The sequence below is a fragment of the Rutilus rutilus genome (genome assembly GCF_951802725.1).
Source record: "Rutilus rutilus genome assembly, chromosome: 19".
NCBI lineage: Eukaryota > Metazoa > Chordata > Actinopteri > Cypriniformes > Leuciscidae > Rutilus > Rutilus rutilus.
In genome coordinates, this window is record NC_140232.1 from 23,661,689 (window position 1) to 23,681,001 (window position 19,313).

The window sequence follows — 19,313 nt, forward strand, 5'->3', positions numbered from 1 at the left end:
TTACTCTAGTCTAATATTTTTGTGGAAACTGTAATACGTTCAAAAGAACAGCATAGAAATCTTTTTTAATATTATACATGTTTTTGCTGTCACTTTTTATCAGTTTAATGTGATGTTGCCAAATAAAAGTTTTCATTTCTTTGTGACACTGAAATCTACAATAGTCTTTAGATTCAGCAATGCAATGCTGCGCTTTCCCAACTCATAAAACAGTGAACTGAGACACCTGTGTTAATGAATGTCACTTGACTAGTTGTGTTTCTGGGTCAGTGTGGGTGTGTAGGTTCATTACACAAGATTCCATGCCGAGCTCTGATATTTCCATGATCTCAAACTCTGCTTTCTCCCTCCTGCAGTGACGGACTGTCTCTTCGTGGCAGTGTGGAGCTGAAGATGATGAGGGACGTGGTTTTTAGCATCGTCTTCCAGCTCCAGTATGTTTTCTCTTGTCCACTGGTTGGAGATGGGCAGGTGAGTCATATGCTAACGATGTGCCTCTCAAAATTTTGTTCTCAACATCAATCAGTTGAACATGATACGAGTATGAATCGCTTGTTTAATGGCACTTTCACTATCTTTTTTTTTCTTCTTTCAAACTAGACATTATAGGAGTTTTGCTTATTAAACCGTTCTAAAAATAATTTGGGAGGACCAGACTGTTTACTTGTGTTTACCTGCAGTCTGCAGGAACAGCATCACTAACAGCTGTTGAAATGTGTGGGAGGAAGTTTCCCCAAATTGATCTGAAATAAACTATATTGTTTTTTGAGACCCCTGGCCCTGACCTTGATATGTCTAAAAATTTCGGCCAGGATTTTTGGGATGGTATTGCATCAGTCAAGCACACCAAAATGTAATTTTTATTTCCTGACCTGCCTCAGCACTAATGAGTCCTGAGATGCCTGTGTATTACACATTATGATCATCATCATTTCTATGTTCATGCACGTTCATCATAATATTAAATGGAAATGCATCTTTTCAGGCTGTTTATGTGATGTAAGTTGTTGTGAGGTCAGGAAGTTTGTTGTGATTGGTCGGTTTGTGTTGCTCTTCTGGTTGTGTACTTGAGAGGAAAGGGGATTGTGATTTTGCTGAGTAGATGTAGCCATTTTTGGTGACACAAACACATACTACATATAACGTGTATATATATATATATATATATATATATATATATATATATATATATATATATATATATAATGTGGGTACTTATGCTCAACAAGGCTGCATTTATTTGATCAAAAATACTGTAAAAACAGTTATACTGTGAAATATTATTACAATTTAAAACAACTGTTTTTTTATTATATATATATATATATATATATATAAAAATTATATATATTTTTTTTAAATGTAGTTTATTCCTATGATGGCAAAGCTGAATTTTCAGCAGCCATTACTCCAGTCTTCACTGTCACTTGATCCTTAAGAAATCCTTCTAATATACTGATTTGGTGCTCAATAATCATTTCTTATTATCAATGTTGAAACAGTTGTGCTGTTTAAAGGGTTAGTTCACCCAAAAATGAAAATTCTGTCAGTAATTACTCACCCTCATGTTGTTCCAACCCCGTAAGACCTTCGTTCATCTTCGGAACACAAATTAAGATATTTTTGATGAAATCTGAGAGCTGGCTCACTCCTCCATAGACTTCTAGGTGACCGAAACTTGCTGGCCCAGAAAATGTATTAAAGAGATCGTTAATATAGTCCAAGTGACTACAGTGGCTCAATCTTAAGTATATCAAGCGACGAGAATACTTTTTGTGCGCAAAAAACAACAAAAATAACGACTTTATTCCACTATTCATTTCCTTCTATCTGGGCCTCGAGTTAGTTCACGTAGTGTTTTTGCGCAGCGCGTCTGTGCTGAAAAAATACATGAATGAAAAAATGAAAAAATACATTTTCTGGGCCAGCAAGTTTCGGTCACCTAGAAGTCTATGGAGGAGTGAGCCAGCTCTCAGATTTCATCAAAAGTATCTTTATTTGTGTTCCGAAGATGAACGAAGGTCTTACGGGGTTGGAACAACATGAGGGTGAGTAATTACTGACAGAATTTTCATTTTTGGGTGAACTAACCCTTTAATATTTTTGTGGAAATCATTATAAAAAAATTTTCCCAGGATTTTTGAATAAATTGAAAACTTTTGTAGCTTCTTTTGTAATTTTATAAATGTTTTTGATAATTTAATGTATCCTTGCTGAATAAAAATATAAAACATTTAAAAAAGAAAAATCTGTCCCCAAACTTTTAAATGGTAGTGTATTTATACATGTGTATACTGTATTAGGGGTGTAATGGTTCAAATTGCTCACAGTTCAGTTTTTGTCACGGCTTTATGGTCACGATTTTGGTATGGTTTGGTATGCGCTATGTTCAGGGAAAAAAGGAGTCGGACTACTGTCAAATAAAAATAAAGAAAATAAGAACAAATGATCAAACTTCAAGCAACAGCACAAATAAATACAAAGATGTGAATATAAAACTGTGCTTTTCAGGTTATTTAGGTGTCTAACAGTAGTTTCCGTTACAGACATTTAATAAAGTAATCAAATGTAAAATAACATTGCATATCATTTTCACTGATTTCACAAGATGAATCATTATTAAAGTTAAAAGATCTATTCAGTCAAGAGCAGTGAGTGATTTCTCTATCTTTTTTTCTTTGATTTTTCAAAACACAGACAGCAGAAATATTAGGCTGCTGTCACTTTAAGACATATTGCACGGATCCAAAATACTGATACATTTGTACTTTCCTGTAAGACATAACCTACTATGTTTGCTAGGATACTCGCCAAGATGGGCATGTTGACATAATTTTTTGCGTGAATTTGCCCGTTCAAGCGTGTTACGTAGTACACACACAAAGCAACTGAACGTAACATAGACACTTGTTAATGGGTGTCACCCCGAATTCCGTCTCCTGCTCCCACAAACACACCACAATGCAACGAAGTTGCAAATTTTTTGGATTTTATATAAGGGTTAGTTTTCTCTTTTTGTGAAAGGAAAGAAGTAGCTCAGATCCAGTGGGTGTAGTTGGCCAAAACAACAAACAGACGAAGTTGTCTAACTCATTTTTAGTCGTCTTCCCTATAACAAAATAATAAACTAAAAGATCCAATTCTTACCTCCCTGCTGACCAATAAACAGGAGAAAAACGTATAATTAAACAAAAAAGGCCTCCCACTTCTCACACAATCAGTCCGTTTAAAAGGATAAATGCAACACCTGTGCCACCATACTGAAAATGTCATATTCAGCATTTTAGATGTGCCTTTTCCAAATAATAGTCTTAAACATGGGCTAACAATTCAAAATTTGCAGTTAGTGACCGCGTTATTGCATCAAAACCTCTGCTTTACGTCTTTGCCATTATATAGAGTAGTTCAGTAAGTTTAAGACCAGTGGAGTCCAGTGAACTTATGTGACAAGACCCTACTACTGTAACTCTGAGTCTGTAGGGATAGAGGCGAGTTTGCCTTTTCTGTTTACAGCTCTTTCTAATTGAGAATGGATCTAAGAGATAACTCTCATGGTCACACTCTCACTTTCACTTTTTCCCTCCCTTATCTCACTCCCTCTCTCGAGTATTGCCATGTCTCTCTTTGCCTCTCTCTGAGGAAATTAAACAGCCATCCTTGACCAAAAGGGGGAGGGGAGGGGAGGGGGTGATCTCAGGTTCCAGGCAGCAAGCACAGAAGCAATCCAATCAGGCTTTATGCATCCGCCCGGACCCCCATCCTCCCGTTTCTTTGCTCAGGGCTCTGGTTCAATCTTAACACCCTCAGGATTAGCCCCCTCTAATGAAATGACACAAATGTGCCTCTTTAGTCTATCTAGAACAGTCTCAGAACACACACACGCACAGTTGTCTGAAAACCCAATACGTCTCCAGGGTGCTTGTTTTTCTCTGCCAGGCAACACAGAAGGTTTTTAAAAACACTTGTCTCTACAGTTAAGTCACAAGAGATATTCCGCCAATTACACGTGTGGGTGGAATCACCATAGCGCTCTATGGGATGGACGCTCTTCGTGATCGGCAATGTCATTTTCCACCTGCGAGGGTTAAAGAGTCGCCAATTAAAGCCTGTCAGAAAACAAGACGCAGTTCTGTAGGCCTGCTAAATGCTAACTTAACGCTTGCTATCTGAACTGAAATGCTCATTTTTAAAATGCTGACTTAATTGGAGAACTCCTCTGCATTTCAAATTGTTCACGAAGATGAAATGTTCAAGCAATTATATGCAAGTGCAAAGCTTTTTTGGAAACCGAGAATTTCTCGAGCTGTCAAGGCTTCTGGTTGAAGAGACAGGCAGAAGTGTTGGACAAGTATCGCCTCACACAAACTGCAGTCACAAACTGTGCTGAGTTTGAGGTTAAAAAAGGAAATTTGAGTGTGTGTGTGTGTAAATTCCTAATGACGTGTGTGAGCGAGAGAGGGGAGACAGACAGGGAGAGAGAGGGAGACAGACAGAGAGGGATGGAGTAATTGCGTTATAGGTGTATTTATAGAGCGTGTTGAAGGAAGGTGTCTGGAAAGTCATCATAGTGACTAATAAAGCTGGGACGAGACTCGACCTCCTGAAGATAGAATGACCTGCCTTGCAGCGGCGTTAGAGAGAGAGAGAGAGATTTTTCTTTACATTTTAACAGCTAATGGGTTGAGAACACAGGCTTTTCTCGGCGCTGGTGTGTCCTAGGTTGTTTGTAATTATTACACAACTTTCTGGGATACTTGATTCTGATTGGTCAGTTGCTACCTATGGACATATTTTTGTAAACTGACTGTGACCTTCGCACCCCTAACCATAACATATTACATAACATATAACATAGCATAATATAATAATGCATTATGTATATGGGTGTGTGTGTATGTATGTATGTATATATATATATATATATATATATATATATATATTAGGGGTGTAACAATTCATCAACTACATCGATGTATCGATTTATATTCCGCGATACGAATCGAATCGTTGTTAAAACGAATCGTTACACCCCTAATATATATATATATATATATATATATATATATATATATATATATATATATATATATTAGGGGTGTAACGATTCGTTTTAACAACGATTCGATTCGTATCGCGATTCGTGGTTGTCGATACGATTCAAAGACAATATTGGTTCATTTAGAACGATACGATACGAAACGATTCAGTGACTTTTTAGCCAAAAATTCTTGTAAGGGAATCAGGTATCAATTAATTTATGACAAAAATTATAATTGGTGATTATTCCCTTGAAATTGTAATTGTGATTATTAATTACGATTATCACAACATTGAATGATGTTTTGAATAGTTTGACCATGGGACCCACATTTCCCCATGGTCATCAAGCCGCGACCCACCTTTTTTATAGGCCTATTATAATACATTTGTTTACACAAAATTTTTTGACACACAAGTTCTGTCCCCCTTTACTTAACATACAAAAAAAAAAAATTAAGAATATGAGAAATACTGATAAACAGTAGGCACTTCGAGGTTAAGCTATTAAATAGCAGTCCCAAACTAGTTTTTGTTAATATAATCTTGGTATGAGCCACCACAGTCATATAAAAATAAACAAAATAACCAGTAAGTGGCATTTTGTTATGGAAACAAACAACAATTAGGCTACCATGGTGATATACAATACTTAGAAGAACTGGTAAAGAAACATGGAAACTGCTCCTGATAAATAGCAACACACATGACGTACCAATAACGTAATTTATTGGTATTTTACTTTTATTTCTTAACTTACTAATTTACGACGTTGCATTCTCGTATGTCTTTTGCACTTTAGTGAAGTGATACAGCGCACTCCGGCGCATTTGCGCGTGCAATGTATGAGACAGGAAAGTCCGTTTTTCTGAGGTGACAGAGACTTTGCGCTGCTTGTTGTCTTTGCGCTGCTGCTGCCTGCTGGCGCGTCACGCATGGCGACAACGTCACAGATAGGCAGATTGAATCGAGTTACGTTTAATGCTTTTATCATTAAAAGTGCTAAGAAAAAACATTCATATAAAGTCTGACGTGCTTAAATCCAATGCGTTATTTCCTAGTATCGATACAATCGATTCATTACCTTTTAAAATGATGTTAGATCGATATATGTCGTCCGGAAGGCCAACTTGCCGAGCACAGATCGATGTAGTTGGATCATAGGAATATAAATCGATACATCGATGTAGTTGATTTGTAGTTGAATTGTTACACCCCTAATATATATATATATATATATATACAGTGGAGAGAACAAGTGTTTGATACACTGCCGATTTTGCAGGTTTTCCTACTTACAAAGCATGTAGAGGTCTGTAATTTTTATCATAGGTACACTTCAACTGTGAGAGACAAAAACAAAAATCCAGAAAATCACATTGTATGATTTTTAAATAATTTGCATTTTATTGCATGACATAAGTATTTGATCACCTACCAACCGGTAAGAATTCTGGCTCTCACAGACCTGTTAGTTTTTCTTTAAGAAGCCCTCCTGTTCTCCACTCATTACCTTTATTAACTGCACCTGTTTGAACTCGTTACCTGTATAAAAGACACCTGTCCACACACTCAATCAAACAGACTCCAACCTCTCCACAATGGCAAGACCAGAGAGCTGTGTAAGGACATCAGGGATAAAATTGTAGACCTGCACAAGGCTGGGATGGGCTACAGGACAATAGGCAAGCAGCTTGGTGAGAAGGCAACAACTGTTAATGCAATTATTAGAAAATGGAAGAAGTTCAAGATGATGGTCAATCCCCCTCGGTCTGGGGTACCATGCAAGATCTCACCTCGTGGGGCATCAATGATCATGAGGAAGGTGAGGGATCAGCCCAGAACTACACGGCAGGACCTGGTCAATGACCTGAAGAGAGCTGGGACCACAGTCTCAAAGAAAACCATTAGTAACACACTAAGCCGTCATGGATTAAAATCCTGCAGCACACGCAAGGTCCCCCTGCTCAAGCCAGCGCATGTCCAGGCCCATATGAAGTTTGCCAATGACCATCTGGATGATCCAGAGGAGGAATGGGAGAAGGTCATGTGGTCTGACGAGACAAAAATAGAGCTTTTTGGTCTAAACTCCACTCGCCTTGTTTGGAGGAAGAAGAAGGATGAGTACAACCCTAAGAACACCATCCCAACCGTGAAGCATGGAGGTGGAAACATCATTCTTTGGGGATGCTTTTCTGCAAAGGGGACAGGACGACTGCACCGTATTGAGGGGAGGATGGATGGGGCCATGTATCGCGAGATCTTGGCCAACAACCTCCTTCCCTCAGTAAGAGCATTGAAGATGGGTCATGGCTAGGTCTTCCAGCATGACAACGACCCGAAACACACAGCCAGGGCAACTAAGGAGTGGCTCCGTAAGAAGCATCTCAAGGTCCTGGAGTGGCCTAGCCAGTCTCCAGACCTGAACCCAATAGAAAATCTTTGGAGGGAGCTGAAAGACCGTATTGCCCAGCGACAGCCCCGAAACCTGAAGGATCTGGAGAAGGTCTACATGGAGGAGTGGGCCAAAATCCCTGCTGCAGTGTGTGCAAACCTGGTCAAGAACTACAGGAAATGTAAGATCTCTGTAATTGCAAACAAAGGTTTCTGTACCAAAAATTAAGTTCTGCTTTTCTGATGTATCTTATCTTATACTTAAGTTGCTAATTAATTACTTAAAAAATCATACAATGTGATTCCCTGGATTTTTGTTTTAGATTCCGTCACTCACAGTTGAAGAGTACCTATGATCAAAATTACAGACTTCTACATGCTTTGTAAGTGGGAAAACCTGCAAAATCGGCAGTGTATCAAATACTTGTTCTCCCCACTGAATGTACTGTGTATATATATATATATATATGCCTAGTTCTGTCATGAAACTAGGCATCTACATACTACAATCTATCTACATACACATACATACTGTATATATACATATACACATACATACACTCACATATATAAAAATTAAATATGCTCAAAAGTACAATACAAAAATAAATGTCCACCTTATTTTTCATTAAACAATCTAATACCAAAAGGAATGGTAAAACTAGCATAATTTTTTTGTCCTTGCTTTGATTGATGTCATATTACTTAGCCTCCTAAGAAGCCGACCAGTTTTTTTCACCCCGAGTTGATGGAAAAAGATAGTGAAGTGGATGATCATTTTGAGCCATCTCTTGTATTATTTGATGGTGGTTTGCTCTGTCTGAGCTTGCAGATCAGGTAGATGTACTGATGTATCTGGAGATCTCTCAATAATTAATTGAGCTTTCTTCTGTATGCTTTTCAATAAAGCTGCTTGCTTTCTTGTGTAACCAACTAACAGCACATTTGCATACTCTAGACAGGGTCTTATCAGGTGTTGATATGAATTATTTATATACTGTATATTATTTAGGCATTTTTAAAGCATGCAAGTTAGATTAGTTTAGAGCTTCTAAATAATTTATAATTCATTTGAATTTGTCCTCAATGTAAAATAATGTTTATTAATGACAATAACCATGAAACAACCATAAAATACTAGTGCTCTCTCTCCTTCCTCTGTTATCTACAGGTGTGCTACTTTTCTGCATGGGTGCCTTGTGATTCCCTATTAATCAGTTTATATTTGATCATGATGGCCTCAATGGTGTTTACTTTTTTCCTTACTCCTGAAATTACAAGACATGATATGTCCTGCGTTTACTGTTTCACCAGTAGGTGGAGCTGTGTAACTCATAAACAGGCTGAGAAAGAGAGAGCTGGACAAACTGTGTGGAGCTGCTCCTCATCTCTGTCCGATTGCTCTTGTAATATGGTCTGATAGATTTGCTGAATGGAGGAACATAAAGTCAGCGAGTAATTAGCAAATCGAACACAAAACAGACTGCAGCACCACACTTTCAAAGGATGTTTCCTAGAACTCCAAAACTTTGTCTGACAGGCTTAAGTTCTTTGACTCCTTCCTTCATGTGAGAGATTCTTTGGCAAGTAGAAAAGGAAAGTTGGAATGTGTATGTGAGAGGGATATAAACGCAAGCAGCTCTGGGAAACTGAGAGACTGAGGGCAAAATTCACAGTTGTGCATGGGTATTTCAAAACCCTGAACCTCCCACAGCGCATTATAAACAGGCACAGAATGTGCTGAAAATGCACTGCGCCTTGAGCATTTAAATGAAGTTATTGTCACTGTTATCTTTGCAGAAGATACATGGCAGTGTGTGGCATCCTTCACACACTAGCACTCAAAACCAGCCTGCAAAGTGGGGAATTGCACTGTGCAAATTGCATTTGGAACAGATTTTTTATTTTTTTATCTGTGTAATTCCTTTAGTGAATCAAATGCTAAAACAGTGTTGACATGTAGCATGTGCAAAAAAGTTAATTCCTTGAGAATTCCCCACTGAGAGACTTGGTGTAGTGTATGGGAGAGACTCACACACACACACACACACACGTCTGGTTCGCTATCTTTGTGGGGAATCTTCATACGCATAATGGTTTTTAAACTGTATATTCTATCCCCTTACACAAAACCTACCCATCACAGAAAACTTTCAGCATTTTTACATTTTCAGAAAAACTCATTCTGTATGATTTATAAGTTTGTTCCTTCATGCAGGAAACAAGTGACAGTGACATGAGTGACACCAGTCCCCATGAGTCAGTGTGCATTCAGGTTTAACTCCCCAGTACACACACACACACACACACACACAGAGAGAGAGAGAGAGAGCGAGAGAGAGAGAGAGCGAAAGAGAAATATGAACTGCTCACTTGGCATGATCAGGTTTGACTCAGCACAAAGAGACTTGTAGTACTAAATCTTAAGCACAGAGAATCTCAATCACCAAAAACTCTGACCCAAAAACGTCTGCTCTCTGCATTACTCTGATCACATTTTTCTGTGCTTTATTAACCCACATATCAAATTCCTATCTAGAAACCTCATCAAGATCATCAGCTGATTGACACCAGAGGTGGTAATTTCATTTAGTGCAGGCTTGGGCTGTCACAATCATGACATTTTTGACTGATGATTAAAGAATTGTGATTTACTTATTTAGTTATGACATATTTATCATGTTTTAACATTTGTTAATTCAAGTATGAAAGTAAAAACAATCTTTTGAAATATTTTATTTTAGGATACATTTTATGGAACCCAGTCAACATTATATTATATTATATTATATTATATTATATTATATTATATTATATTATATTATATTATATTATATTATATTATATTATATTATATTATATTATATTATGCATAATATATTATATTAACACCAAAACAAACAAACAAATAAATAAAAAAATAAAAAAATAAATCCTTATGGTATTGTCAAACATGAACATTTATTTATTTAAATATTTATTAAATATTAAATATTATTAATAAATAAATAAAAAGGGTTTATTTAGGGTTAATTTTATTTACTTTATTTATTTATTTATTTATACTGAAGATGTGCTCTGAGAATTGTTTGATCTAAGTCTGGGTTTTGGATCGCTTAAATACACAGTTTATTGTATTTCTATTTATATATATATATATATATATATATATATATATATATATGTGTGTGTGTGTGTGATTTATGGGAATTTAATGTGCACAATGATTGCTGTTATCTCAAATATCCACGATCAGGCGATAATTTAGTAATTGTGACAGCCTCAGCACAGGCTTTTGTCTTAGTCATTACCATAAATTCTTAAATTCTGCTCTCTATTTTTTTCTTTTGCTCTGTCTGTCGTTCTCTGCTTGAGTTGTAGCTGTATAAGGCTGACAACTGATCCCCTGCACAGATAGCTCCTAATGCTTGTCTGTCAACACCAATTTTCCGACGAGGCAGCCTGAACAAGACCCGTTCTCGGACTGAAATGCTGTTTTTTTACGTTATGGATCAGCCTCTGTCAGTTAAGCCGTGCTAATGTAATAACGTGTTGCGAGGGACTGAGGGACAGACCAGCTTCCGGGCGATGTGGGGTTTTGTTGCCGGTCTACAGCTATCTGTGACTCATGGATAATGGAGAATGAGCCAGAGACTGAGACTTCCCCACTCCTGTCCCGCGCGGGGCCAGTAGATAATTTGTGTTACAGCAGCTTTCATGCGAAGACACTGATGCTGGTGTGAAAAGGGGCTCCTCCTCTGAGAAGGAGAAGGCCCGGAGGAAGGGTGAGCAGAGCCGGTCACATAACTGTGATTTGTAGTAGCGAATGCAATGGCAACAAGTCTTGCCACGCTCACGGACACAGTAATGGTTTCTGCTGCAGTCCTGAGTGAGTAATGATGCCACATCCTATCTGGTGATCTGTAACAGATGACAAGATTATTGGTGAATTATGATTTAAAGAGGACCTATTATGTTGTTTTACAATTTCAACTTTCTTTAGTGTGCAATGTTGCTGTTTGAGCTTAAATGGTCTGCAAAGTTACAAAGCACAAAGTCCACTCCAAAGGGAGTTATTCTATCGATATCAGTAAGCACTGTTTCTGAACTCCCTTAAACGCCTCGATTGTAGTCTTGAGTTTTCTTTTTAGGGATGTACACATCACAGTATTCCTCATTTAAATAATTCCTGCCTAAGGCATATGCAAAATAAAGGGACCTGGTTGAGTTGCGTTAGTAGTGTGTTGAAACTTGCTGTAAGCGGTTGAAATGGTTGACACACTGCTCCAGCTGACCAATCAGAGCACATTACGCTTTTCGGAAGGAGGGGCTTCATCAAGACAGGAACTAAACAGAGCGTTACTGACAGACTCAAAAGAGAGGTGCTGCAATAATGTAATAATAGGTCCTCTTTAAAACATCAACCTGTTCCTCACACAAAGCTATTGCATGGCTTTAGAAGACGAATATACCACACATTCATTTGAACAAATTTTGTGGTGCTTTTTAATTTTTGTTTTGTTTTGTTTTTGTCAGGTTAATAGCTGACAGATGTGGTTATTGCATGAACAAGAGCTTCTATACAATCTCTCTTTTTGTGTTCCTTGGAAAACATAATAGCATGTGGGTTTGGAACAACATAAGGCCGAGTAAATGGCTGAACTATCCCTTTAACCTCACTGGCATTTGCAAAAGACTCTCCAAAAGAACAATGGAGGAAGTGTGAAGTGCTTAGTCAGATTAGATTCACTGGAATTCTCACTATACAGCATGAAGACCAACTGGAATTGGGCCGTGAGCACACCTGGAGAGGTTTGCAGGGACAATGACCCATTTCAGATTTGACAGCCATTTCACACCATTCTATTAGCAGAGGAGCGCCGTGGAGGAGGATATTCAGACTGAGTAAAAAATATATATTTTTTAATTAGCTCTGCAAAAGAGCACATAACTGAACAAAGCACTTCAAAATCAAATAGACCACAATGACCATGTGGGTTGTAACATGCAGGAGGCGGACGCAAGAACATTTCAAAAGAACAGCTCTTTGACAGCATCTGAGAATTAATATCGATTCATATTGAACACATTTTCAAACAAGGAGGTCTATGACACCTGGAGAAAGCTATTCGTTATGCGTTCCCATTCATTTCAGTGGAAGTTGCTTGTCTGGCACAGGACCTTTTGGAAGTATGCAGTTTGAAATCTAACATATTTGCTTAAAATAACATAAAATAGTTTTTGAGCCAAGCACATTTTCTTTTCTTTAACCGCATCTAAAAATGTTTTTGGTTGTCAGAGCCGATAGCCTCGTGGGCAGCAATCCACCACATAATGCTGTTGCTCTTCAGGCAACCTGTGGTTAACCCCCATCTTGTGGCCCTTTCCTGTACTGTTGTGTATGAATTAGGGCTGTAGCTATCGATTATTTTAGTAATCGAATATTCTACAGACTATTCCATCAATTAATCGAGTAATTGAATTAAAAAAATTGTGGTAAAAAATAGATTCAAGTTAACAACAGCCTTTAAAATGACTTTAAATACAAATATATAATAACAAGCAATAACAACTGGTTCAAGTAAAGTGTCAAAGTAAGTAATTATATGGGTTTTATTGAACCACACTGTTAAAATACACCCATGTAAAATAAACGATATAAACTAATATAAACATAACTTATGTACATAAATACATAAGTGCATAAATTGCAGCCTTTGTGATTTCACAATAGCACTATGCTATATTATGACTGTAAATGGATTTAAATATATCGCATAGCCTTAAAAAACGGTGTAATAATGCGGTTCATGGATTCTCGTCTGTGGAGCACCACTTCTGGTATTTTGCGGATTACTCGACACGGGTAAATTGCAATCGAGGATTTTTTTTTTAAATCAAGTACTCAACTTTAATCTAGGAATCTTACAGCCCTAGTATGAATGGAAGCAAAAATATAAAAAATGAAAATCTTAGAAAAAAAGAAGAAGAAAAAAATGTTTTTTTTATTGTAAATTATTTTTATTATAAATCTTTATTTTGTTTTAATTATAAATTAAAACAATACCAGACAGCTACTTTTGAATGGCCTTAAATGTAGAAACACATTTTGCTCTCAAAATGGTGTAGTAATGGCATCTACCAGCAGGGGCTATCTGTAGCATTCTAACCGTTCAAACCTTGAACCCTTGCTGTGGGTAAGTTAATGTTCCATATCACACAATTCTAGATTAAGAGCTTAACCTACACTCCAAGAGCATTGAAACTACTGGAGCAGAAATCGATGGAGCCTCTACAATTGATTTACCACTAACATTCAGCTCTTTTACAACAGCACTGCTACATGCTTTGGTAAGTAGCATGATTTATTTTTGCAGCTGAACCTTGCTGATTAAATTTCAGCCTCCATGTTTCACCTAAGAAGATACATTTCCTGTTAGTGAGTGTGGCCTACAACTCTTGAGTCAAAGAGCTTGGTGAAGCTCTATTAACCCTAAATTTTGTGTTGAGAAAAATTGTAGCTAACTTGCTGCTCACATGGCGTATAAATTATGTAATGGTGTTGAGCAGTTGCATAACCATAATGGTTTAGATTTAAGCATGCTCCTTCACATCTGTGGCAAAACACAAACAAACAGCATTTCTGCTTTTTTAGAGGGTTGCCGATGTTGTTTTAATTGGGATCAAGTCATGCGCTTTTTAAAAAAAAAAATATTTTTTAATGAGCTTTTTTAAAACTCTCTGTCTCCCTCTTTTTTTTTTCCGTGTACCATGTTCATTCAGTTCCTCATTAAGGCCTGATTTCCTACAGGCTTGAGCGATAAAAAGACGATTGCTAAGCAATAATTCATATTTATAAATTTTTCCTTTATCTGTATTTGTCCCTTTCTGTCGTAAATGTCACACAAATGTTAATTAAATGTTAATCAAACATCACACAGTAAGAGAGCCCGTGCTTCCGCCATTGTGCAGCTATATTTAGAAGTACAGAGAGGTCAGTCTACGCCGGGGTCTGATGCCTTCGCTCCAGGGGTTTGCATGGGAGAGCGGGAACAGGAGAAACAATGGTCGACTAATTAGTATGAATGTCAATTTTTCCCACTGAGAAGTTCATAAATCTCCTGGCCAGCCTACTGGGAGTTCACCCTGTCACATTGAGCCTCACTTTCCAGACCTCTCCTGTGCATCTGCCTGCATTGATCCCATCACAGTTACTTCTAAGTGTGTGGGAGTATGAACAAGGTTCTCTTGGGAAGTGCTCTAAGGCAAAAGGTAAATCGAGGTAAGCAGTGGTTCTCAAGTGGTTTTGCTTCAGGACTTTATCAATTGGATATAAACTGGCAACCCAACATGGTATCCAAATTATATAAAGGTGAACAAAATGTCATGAAAATCAAATATTGAAATTGTAATATTTATAACATTAATCATAATAATAATATATTAAAATATTAATGTCATCCTGTATATAGTCAGTATACTGCCGTTTGGGGTCAGTAAGATTTTAAGTCTCTTGTGCTCACCAAGGTTGCACTTATGTGAGAAAAAATGCAGTAAAAATAGTAATATTGTGAAATATAATTTTAATATATTCTATATTAATATGTTTTAAAATGTAATTTATTCCTGTGATTGCAAATCTTAAATTCAGCTTTGTATATAGACAGTTTAAAAGAACAGCAGTTATTTGAAATATAACTTTTGCAACAATGTAAAAGTCACATATCACGTTTGATATATTTAATGCTTCCTTGAAAGTGTAAATTTCTTTAAAAACAAAACTAAAGAACAATCATACTGACTCCAAACATTTGGAGCATAGTGTGTATTGTGTATATATATGATTGGATGATATTGTTTTCTCCTCCCTTGTGAAATCTATATTATATACTATAAGTTTTGCTTCCCAAATTTAGATTTAACATTGTTTTTAACATTGACATGGTTTTTAACATTGTTAACTTGACTCACCTGTTGAGAACCACAGAGCTAAATACTGTATAGCTACCTCTATCTTCTCTGGTGGTCTTCCTATGAAGTAGGTTCCACTTGAGTTTCTCTCAATCACATTGGTTCTGTTGATTACCTTCCTTCTCATTCTTTACATCCCCCTCCCTCCCTCTCTTTTCCTTTACAACAGTACCTCTCTCTGGACTAATTTAAGGTCTTTCAGCTGCAGAGTTTGATACTTCACTCTTCATTTATTGGTGAGGAAAATCTCACATTGGGTAGTATTCCAAAACAACAAGGAGAGAGAGGGTCTGAATTCAGCCTTTTTTCGTAAATTGAGATCACATATTAGTATAACATAATCTTTATTTATCATTCAAACTTTAGGTGCATGAAGGCATTTCTCAGAACTAATGATTCGTTTTTAGAAGCCATACTTCAACCTTCAGTTTCACATGATCCTTCAGAAAGCATTATATGTTTTTTTGGTGCTCAAGACTTTTTTTTTATTTATTATTATTATTATCAATGCTTAAAAAACAGTTTAATATTTTTGAGGAAACATTATCTTTGTTTCCCCAGGATGATAAATAAAATATTTAATAGAACAGCAATTATTTGAAATAGAAATAGAAATCAAAATCAAAATTGTTCTATCATATTTTATCATTTTATTGCATCCTTGTTGAATAAAGGTATTCATTTCTCACTGACCCCAAATTTCTGAATGGTAGTGTAATTTGTAGACTCTAATTTGAACAAAACAATCAAACTTAGTCGGAAAACAGCTTTAAAATATGCCGCATACAAAGTTTTGGAATGGACAACCGTATTTAAATTCAGGAGTGGCACCCATAAATTAACTTTCATGTGTAATGAATACAGGAGTCACACCTGAAATTGAACTCATTTTGATTTCAGTAAACACAGCATGAATGTCAGCAAAAAATTTATTTTATTTAAAAAAAAAAAAAAATTTGATGAAGGAAATGTAAAGAGAGACATACCTGTACTTACCCCTGGCAATTGATAGCAGACGTGTCAAGATTTAATGTACAGTACCACTCTTCTGATGAGCTGTCAGAGTTCCAAAAAGGTCACTTCATGAACAACAAGCTGTTCATTTTATTTCTGCACGCACTTTATTGTTTAATGAAAATTATGTCACTACTTAAGAAGTGGACAGCGTTTAGCTGCAGTGTATAAATCAGAAATCAACTGATCAGCATTTATTAGTGTGTAACATTGGCTTATCAAATCTTGGTGTTACTTTTCATTATTTAAAACAAGGATTCTGACATGGCCCCTGGTAAGAACATATGACACATTCATCTCTTCGGAGAGTTTTTAAACAAAGACACTAGACGGTTCTGCGTCAGTGATCCGAGAGTGTGCTGAGCTAAAGACTCGACACAGCATGTGCAGGGAAGGCCTGGCATCAGTTTCTCGCCATGACGGCGCTGTGAGCCAACAATGCATCGCCTTGTCCCTGCCGCCCGCCACATGGCTGAGCCGTCCCTCAGGAATACGCCAGCCAAATGTCTGAGAACACCAATTCATTCACCAGTATGCTGCTGTCTCTGCCGTCGAATTTCCTGACTGTATATTTGTATTGACTCGGGATTTAAGTGTTATTGAGAGAGAAAGTAGATGAAAAAGTGAGGAGGACTGATTGATTTGTCAGACCTAATTGTGTGTGTAGTTGTTTTGCTTTTTTATAATTCAATCTGCCTTGACATAATCGTTCTGATTTCTTCTCCGCACTCCGGGCTCTGTGGATCTCAATGGTATTATTAGTTTTGGATTTCTGTAATCTTCCATTGCGTCTCTGATGTCCTGTTTTATGAATTATGGATATTCATCTGTCTGATGGCTGTGAAATCGCCAGTAGCCATCTGTAAAAGACGTTTGATCTTTCACCTTGATTGGTTTATGAATTTATACAGGTTATTTTTTTGGTGATAATTAAATCAGTTTTTAATGATGAATTGGGTCTTAATTCACTTTCTTATTCTTCAGTATGCTTATAAATAAGAGCAGCTTGATTTCTGCCTCTGGCAATTTCCTATATCTTATAATTGTATTCTTGTGTGGCAAAGTTTTGCTTGTTTGCTCTTTAAATTCACTTTAACATCTATGTTCTCCAGACAGAGCCGCAATGTCGTGACTTTGATGTGGAATTCCTGCTAGTTATGTGCTACAGTTAATCTCATCTGCGGTTGCTTTGATTCGATTTCGCTTTGAAGCTTTGCTCTGTTTTTTAGTGGCTCTCTGCTACATTGTTTAAAATGACGTATGACTTCATATCTTGCAAAATGCAAAAATGTTCAGACATGAAATCTTCTACGGTTCCATTGAGGTCTTTCATTCAACTGATTTTGTGTTTATTAAGACAAATTAAATGCCATGACATGCTCATTTGGAGACTTTCAGGTATTCTGTTGGATCCATGGTGTCTATTACTTGGTGAATCAATGCAGCAGGACATTTTCTAAGCCAATCACACAAGCTGTAAATGTCATGTGACTAATCACTCTTGAGCTGCTGGAAAATGACTTCCTGGCGATGCTGATTAGCCAACTTTATGTATGCATGTTACATTTTTCCCTATCAATTTGTTTTATTTGTGCTTTTGTTTATTTGCCCATAGTGCTACTCTAACTTGCACCAGAATGCATCTATTATGAAATAGTTTTCTGGAATCCTCAGCTTTTTGTATAGCATTGATAAGGTTTGAACTTCAGAACAATTCTACTGTAGATTCAGCTTAGATGTTTTATTCAGCTGCTTTAAAGCAGGGTTTTGTGTGTTTGCTGCACAGTTCTGACTGAAGTTTTGCTACACGACTGGACTTAAGGATGGATACTTCATTACTATTCCGCCTTTTCACCCCCTTCCCATCAGTCCTGCTGGCAGGCCCAATGTAGCATAACGCACACCCGCTGACAGTTCTTCACACTGGGCTGCAGCTCACGGCAGCCTTGCACCCCTGTCCAGAGCCTCGCTCCAACCTCACCACCACCAGGCACTTTAATAGCTCAGCTTGTTACCAAAACCACCAGTTATCAATGTGTTCTCAGAGCTGGCTGTGACTCTGCCCTGCTTTGATTTATTGTGTGGAAGCTGAGGGTAAAGGACATTATGCTGTTTTATGATCATTGCTGACTTGGGTGCCATGTCATTCCTTTGTTACTGTCTAGGCACACTTGAGTTTTCTACCATTTTAAACAGTTACTTATGACGGTTTGTGTTCATAGGGTTTGTTCTGGCAGTGTTGAAATCATGTGCAATACCTCTTTGTTTTACTACTAGAGTTGTGAGGGTTTCATCACTGTGCTTTTCAAAGTCCACAGCTTCAGCTCTATTGCTTTATAGATGATAATTGTTTGATTGATTGTAATTTATTCTTGACTCTTTAAGTTATAACTTAAGTTACATGCAAATAAGTTTGAAAACCTCCTGAATCTTATTAAGATTGAGGCCATATTCATATTGCTGTCTTTGTTTGCTCTGAACTACGACACTCTGCATTGCATTCCACCTTCTGTAGTTTTAAAGTTGGCGTGAAATAAAATTCACCCTATCAATAATGCATCTTATTTTGAACAAAAAATCTGTGCATCTTATTCGAACAATTAACTTTTTTTTTTGGCATAATGTTTAATCAAAACAACAGACTTCTCGCTGGTGACATATGCAGGACTTTTTCAGTCATTAGGTCAAACCTGCCTCTTTTGAGTGCAACTCCCTCTTCTTAAAATCAAATCAACAACCCATGTATAGAACCAAGTCCCCTACATTTTCTTTTCCTTTTTCGATAATCTGTTACACTCGGATGCACGTATTGTGACTTAAAAATAGAATATGTATTGTAATGTGTATATAAATTATGTATTCCTGAGCCTTGATGTTGCGGCTGTATATCCACGCCA

At 37.0% G+C, this 19,313-nt stretch overlaps 1 protein-coding gene across 2 annotated transcripts in view; it reads left to right on the forward strand.

The window, feature by feature from the left end:
- The window catches only part of nphp4 (nephronophthisis 4), a 159,493-nt gene that overhangs the window by 72,084 nt on the left and 68,096 nt on the right, over nt 1–19,313 (forward strand). For both annotated transcript variants that reach the window (XM_084388738.1, XM_084388739.1), the window contains exon 8: nt 357–471. In XM_084388738.1, coding sequence (XP_084244864.1) covers nt 357–471 — 115 coding nt within the window. The remainder of the gene's footprint in view (nt 1–356; nt 472–19,313) is intronic.